This window comes from Panthera pardus, unplaced genomic scaffold (genome assembly GCF_024362965.1).
Source record: "Panthera pardus isolate Hobbes unplaced genomic scaffold, ASM2436296v1 HiC_scaffold_11, whole genome shotgun sequence".
NCBI lineage: Eukaryota > Metazoa > Chordata > Mammalia > Carnivora > Felidae > Panthera > Panthera pardus.
In genome coordinates this window covers 63,152,541-63,159,491 of record NW_026526666.1, presented here as the reverse complement: position 1 = coordinate 63,159,491, position 6,951 = coordinate 63,152,541, and the positions used below count along the sequence as shown (strand labels likewise).

The following is a 6,951-nucleotide window of genomic DNA, read 5'->3' as shown; positions in this document are numbered from 1 at the left end:
CTCTTAGGTTGGCAAGAAGAGATGGATCCAACCATCGCGAGGATTAGAACGAACCGGCATTCCCTGACTCCTTCCCTCCGCGGGGTACGCTGGGGGCTGTAGTTCTCCGCTGGCTAGCAGTGCACGGTGGGGCCGGGAAAGTTGATCTCGGAGAACTACAATCGCCCTGGGCGGGCCTCACCGGCTCCTTTGCAGTGCATTCTGGGGAATGTGGTTTGCTGTGGCTCGGAGACGCTTCGCTGGGTGGCGGAGCCAGTTCCGAGAAACCACGGTCGGGGAAGGAAGTGTCGGTTTAATTCTCACCCCCACGGCCCAGGCTTGGGTCCTCAGCGGGTGCGCTCTGGAAGGGTCCAGCTGCTGGCAGGACTGCTTTTCCTGGTGGGTTTCACGTCAGACCGTTGTTGGGTTCCCCTTGCTGGGCCCCTGAATGCTGAGGGTAGAGGAAGATGGTGTTTCCCTTTGCCGGGGGATCCACAACACGACAGTCCTGGTTAGGGTCTTTTGACCACCGAGCAGTACCTGGAGATGGTTGCTTGTTGTGAGGACCCTGCTGAGATATGGAGGTAGTTGTTAGTTGCTGGTTACTAGGGGGATCTTTGGAATTGTGATTATGGTGAGATAGTTGTTAATAGAGCTTCACGGGACTCGGTGGAACTTTTAATCCTGCCTCAACCTCACCTAGGTTGGAAGAAGCTTTGGAAGTCACCAGATTCAACGCCTGGCCCAATATTGGAATCCCTTGCACAGCGTGCACTTCTGAAGCTAGGCACCTCCTAACTCAGGAATTAGACTGATCGTTATATACAATTTCAGTTCATAGCAAGATATTTCTTTTCCAAGACGAAATTTTGTTTCCTGTAAATCCCACCCCAGTCCTCCTCATTGAGGAAGGCTTCCAGAGTATATAAAAGGCCATTGTGTTACTTTAGGAGCACACATCACAGCAGTTTTGATGACGTTTTAGAATCTTCCCTCTTTCTTGAGCAGAACACGCTGCAAGCACGTGAAGGTAGTTGGGAGTCCCCTAGCCATGGATAAATTCGTCATTCGAACGCCTAGAATCCAGAATAGCCCTCAGAAGAAAGATCCTGGTGCAAAGATTTACAAGCAGGCCACGATTGAATCTCTTAAGGTGAGAGGGGATATGGGACCAGAGAAAATGTGGAAAGGACTGTGATAGCAAGGTGGTGCAGGAGGAGTTCTGTGGAAGACCTGTGAATTTTCTTGCTGTTTTCTTCCCAAAGGGTTCCTGATCACTCCTAATTTATTTTCTTCATACCGTATACAGACTTCTACTTATCAAGGCCTGCATGCATTTCTGTTACTTTTCTGATTACTTTGGCTTTATGGTGTGTTTTGCTGTCTGGTAGGACAAGCCCCCTAGGTTATTTTATTTTATTTTTTTTTGCAAGATTTTCTGGTTTATTAGGAACGTTAAAGTACCAAATATGATTCTGTACAAACTCAATAAGGCTGGGTGATGATACTATACTCTCCCGTCTTATTGGCTGGAACTGTATCACATGGTCTTAACAGCTACAGCTGAGACTGGGAAACAGACTATTTTGACAAGACTATTTGCAACTTTGACATGTCTGATTTCTTTTTATTTTTTTTTATTTTTTTTATTTTTGAGACAGAGAGAGACAGAGCATGAATGGGGGAGGGGCAGAGAGAGAGAGGGAGACACAGAATCGGAAGCAGGCTCCAGGCTCCAGGCTCTGAGCCATCAGCCCAGAGCCTGACGCGGGGCTCGAACTCACGAACCGTGAGATCGTGACCTGAGCTGAAGTTGGACGCTCAACCAACTGAGCCACCCAGGCGCCCCGACATGTCTGATTTCTGTTGGCAAAGAAGAGGCAAGGGAATAGATACAGGATAGACAACAATGCATCAATGGACATAGGTACCCAATTAATGATCAAGTAAGAATTGTTTCACTACAAACAAACAAACGGTTGTAATTAGTTCCCTTTGCCTTCTTGAACTGATACATTTCTGGCCTTTTCTTTTTAGTTTCCTTAATGGGCTCCTCCTCTTCCACCAGACTCCTAATATTTGTGCTCCCCAGGGCTTGTCACATTTTATGTATTTGGCCAGGGTAACCTTATTTGTCTTACGGCTTCCCACGGTGATGACTGCCAAATGTGTAGCTCCAGCCTAGGTCTCTGAAGGTGAGAGTGGGATCTGGGGCTAGAGAAAATATGCACAGGGCTATGATAGCAAGGCAGCATTCTGAGTACTTAACTTCCATACTTAGTTGGACTCCTCTTCTAGACGTGCTACGGATTTACCAGACCCTGATTAGAAAGCAGTGCAGGGGAGTATAAACAGAAGCCTTGGTTCTCGGCCCTGTTGTGCCGCTGGGTGATCTTTAGCAAGTCATTTCTTACCTGGGATCTCAATTTGTCCTCATCTGTAAAATGTGGGGGTCGAACATATCAGTATTTCTTCAAAGGAACATTGTTGTCATTTGGGGCAAGGTTAATTCTTCATGATTTGGAACTGTCCTGTGAATTATAGGACATTTAACATCCTTGGCTTTCAGACACTAAATGCCAACAGCACCTCCCATTGTGATAAGCAAAAATGCCCTCGTGTTTCCAGGCAGCCCTTGGTTTAGACCTACTGAATTCTAGATGATCTTTAAAAGTCTCTCCTGGTCTTGGATTTCTGTGCATAATCAGATTTTTCAACTGTCTGTGTTTTATCAGAGTATTCATGGATACGTGTATACAATAGTGATTCTCAATGACGTGGTAGGCAGGATTGTGGTATCAGACTGGAAGAAAAAGAGGAGGGTAGTAATCAAACTACTCATACACTCACATACAAACACCCAGATTCTAATATACCTCCACCTGCCCCTTCTCCTCTCTGTGTCCCCACTTGGGCCTCAGTTGAGAGTCCCTGTATGTGAAGATGAGAATATGTCACGTGATGATGGAATCAGAATAAATAATAAGTGTGTATGGGGAATAACTTTCCCCTTAAATGCAGTAGCTTTTCTCTCAAACCTGTTCTTTATTCTCTTGTTTTTACTTTTAAATCCATATGCCAAGAAACTGGGACTAGAAACGTGGAAGCCCTCCTTAACTCTTTCCTCTCTTGTATCTAATTTCCAATTCTGCCTCCTAAAAGTCCTTCTCGTCTCTACATCTCCAACTTTAAATTTAAAAATCCCTCATCTAGAGCAGTGCCATGGTCTGTTAACTTGTCTCCCTGCCTTTGGCATTCTCTTTCATTCTCCCCTTCACACTGAAGCCAGAGAAATCAGTCTTAAAAAAAAAAGAAAATCTGTCAGGTGACTTCCCTGCCTAACCCTTCAGCTGTTTCTCATTACCTGTCAATGAAGACATTTCTTTACTTGGCACCCAAGGCCCTCTGTGACCTGGCATCTGCCTGCTTCATCCCCTGCTGCTCTCCTTGTTTACATTCTATCCGGTGCCAACCACTCAATTTTCCAAAGATGGTGTGCTGTTTCTTACCTCTGTACCTTTGCATATGCTGTCCTGTTTGGCTGGAATGGCCTTACGTTCTTGTCCTGGAGGCAATATAGTATGGTAATTAAGAACACAGACTCTGGGGGCACCTGGGTGGCTCAGTTGGTTAAGCAGTTGAGCTTCTGACTCTTGATTGTGGCTCAGTCGTGATCTCTAGGTTTGTGGGATCGAGCCCTGCATCAGGCTCTGCACTGATGTCATGGAACCTGCTTGGGATTCTGTCTCCCTCTCTCTCTCACCCTGCCCCACTCATGCACACACTCTCTCTCACAAAATAAACATTTAGAAAAAAAAAAGAACACAGACTCTGGAAGCAAACTGCCTAAGTTTAAATCCCAGCCATGCCAATTATTGTTTGCATGACCTTGGGCGAGTCATTTAATCTGTGTCTTTCTTCATAAAGTGGGATTAATGAACTATCTATTTTATAAGGTAGTTTTGAAGTTTGAGTGAGCCAATATATGTAAAGTGCTTGGAACCGAGACTGGCACATAATAAATACTTGTGCAAGTGTTTGCTGTTATCAATTTATGGCCTCCAGTTTATTCACTATGACCTCGTTCAAGAGTCTCCTGTACTATGAGGCCTTTCCTGACCACCCTTCTGTCTCCCAGACAGAAAGCCAATCTAATCACTCTCTTCTCTAAGCCATCCCTGTATCTTAAACATGACCCTGTCCTTGCACTCCTTTGTGCTATATTGTGTCTTTTTTAATGCTGTATCCTACTATACTCTGAGCTTCTTGAAAGACTGTGTCTGACTGATTTTTGCGTCCCTGGTACCTGGCACAGGGCTTGGTACATAGAAGATCACTGTGTATTTTTCTGAATGATCAAATGAACTAAAACACTAAAAGCCTTGGCATTGTGTATGAGACCTTGTTCTGCCCCAGTGAGCCTTCTCATCTCATCCCTTATGGCTCCCCATTCCCAGGAATGCATTCCAGCCACACCCTGTTCTTTGCTGTTCTCTGTATAAACTAGTTTCTTTCATGTCTCCAGTGATTTGACTTGATGCTGGTCCCTTTTCCTGGCAAACTTTTCTTTCTTTCTTTCTTTCTTTCTTTCTTTCTTTCTTTCTTTCTTTCTTTCTTCTTCTTTTTTTTTTTTTTTTTATGGAGACAATGCTTCTCATTGGTGAACCCACTCAAGTGCGACTTTCCTTGTGAATCCTAGATTATAAGTTTAATGAGTACAGGGACCTTGGGTATTTTATTTACCTCCTGTCACAGTGCTTGGCATATATTAAGTGGTTAAATAAGTGAGTGTTGAAGTGCTTTCTGAGTCCTTTGGAGGGAATTAGTCCTTCCCTTTTCAATACTGTCTCAGCACTTTCTTCAAATATCCTCATAGCACGTACCTTACTGTATTGTGATGATCAGATTACCTGTACTTTTCCCCAGTCTACTATGAATTCCTGAGCACTGAGACCACAGTGTCTTATTATGTTCTGATTCTGCTCCAAGACCTAACACAGTGCCTGCATGTAAAAATTTATTGACTAAATAATAATCATTCTTATTTGGGGATGCCCTTGCAGGGTCTGTATAGTAAACTATTTAACAAATATTATTACAAAACAACTTCATGCCCAGCACTATGCTAGATACTCCAGGGAACATAAAAGAAATTAAAAAAATTTTTTTTCTAAATGTTGATTTATTTTTAAGAGAGAGAGAGAGAGACAGAGCATAAGCAGGGGGGAGGGGAAGAGAGAGAGAGAGGGAGACACAGGATCTGGAGCAGGCTCCCAGCTGTCATCACAGAGCCTGAGGCAGGGCTCGAACTCACAAATCGTGAGATCATGACCTGAGCTGAAGTGGGATGCTTAACCGACTGAGCCACCCAGGTGCCCCCATAAAAGAAATTTAAGATGAAAGTATGAACCCTCATGGGACTTCCTATTGGAGGATCATATTATAAGAAATTAATAAGTAATGATAGAAAATCATATGTGATCCATTACAAAACTGTTGTTTAGACAGTAAAGGTTAAGAGATAAGAGGAGAGAGCTCAGTGTCTGTTTTAGTGCTCAGAGCACCTTAAAGATTTGAAAAGATTTGGCGAGGTAGAGGGAAGTAGTGATGTATAACCACTTAATAATAAGTAGTACTTGCCGCTCTCTTCCCTTTGTCCGCACACACATGCTTGCTTTATGTATACACAATGACAAATTAAAAACAAGTTGAGTTAAATTTGCATTTTAAAGACATCTACTCTACCAAGTAACTTATTCCCACCTACCAGTGTCACATTTAAATGCCAAGAATCTGCTGAATGTTCAAGCCTCAGTTTCCTCATCAGTAACATTAGAAAGAACTACAACCTGCAGGGTTGTTATGAGAGCTAAATAGATAAATACATGTTGAAAGGGCTAAGCATTGTGCATGTCATATAGTAAAACTGATCAGTAATGTTCTCTTTTCATGTGTGGAAAAGGAGGGGCTTGTGTGGTAACACTAGAGCTGGGAACAGTGATGATGATAGCGATGGTCATGATTACAGCTAACACTGAGCCCGTTTCTCTGGGCCAGGAATTGTGCAGAGTGCTTTACATATATTAACTCTTTAACCTCTGATAACAGCTCTGTGAAATGGATGCTTTTATCATTTATATTTTACAGATGAATCTAAGCCACAGAGAGATTAAGTAGCTTGCTCAAGGTCATGCAGCTCTAAGTGGCAGAGCTGGGATTTGACCTAGACAGTCTGGTTCCACTGTCTGCCCCCTACAGGGCGAACTAAGAAAGTGGAGGTTTCTGAATGTCAAGCAGAAGAGGTATAAAAATCTTGGATATTGGGACCATTGTACTTCTGTTATCGGTATATTACAAGTAATTTTGCCATAGCCTTATCACATTCAGTAGAAGTGATACCCAATAGAGCGTGTGTAATATACATTTGAATGGTAGAGGTTAATTTGGTTAATCTCTCCTTACTTCCTGAAGGGAAAGTGATTTCCTTTATTGGTTGCAATAGATTTTTTTAAATTATTATTAAAAGATTCAAGAATATGTGAATTCTTTTAGGTTCAGCACTTTAGAATGTTCTGTAAACCTTTCCTCCTTCTGTAGGATGGAGCAGCCAATAGATTGTCCCCTGCCCCCTCTGGTGGGATGGTTTCCATGTTATTGCCTAAGTGAATCATTTTCCCTAATTGGTTTTGTCAAACCTGATGTTTCAGCCATCCACAACTATAAGACCAGATGGTATAGGAGAGAGCATGTCTTTCTGGTGATAACCTTTCCACTGCTCATTGTAGCTTCCCCTTTGATACTTTGTGTCCACTTCCCTTGTTCCTCTAAATAATTCAGATAATAACTTGAAATATCTCTTTTGAGACCCATATTTGGACAGAAATAAGGAACATTCTTGGATATATGTGGAATTCTGTTCTGGAATTGACTGCAGATTTTTCTATTTCTGAGCTAAAATTTCGGATCTGAAAA

At 42.8% G+C, this 6,951-nt stretch overlaps 1 protein-coding gene across 2 annotated transcripts in view; it reads left to right on the top strand.

Moving 5' to 3' along the window:
* Positions 1-204: 204 nt before the first annotated feature.
* Positions 205-6,951, top strand: part of TCEANC2 (transcription elongation factor A N-terminal and central domain containing 2) — a 43,314-nt gene continuing 36,567 nt past the window's right edge. Inside the window, exons 1-2 of one of the 2 annotated variants that reach the window (XM_019449207.2) lie at positions 205-378; positions 988-1,132. In XM_019449207.2, the coding sequence (XP_019304752.1) occupies positions 1,031-1,132 (102 nt within the window). In that variant the 5' untranslated portion in view covers positions 205-378; positions 988-1,030. The remainder of the gene's footprint in view (positions 379-987; positions 1,133-6,951) is intronic. The other variant, XM_019449206.2, reaches the window with a different exon arrangement.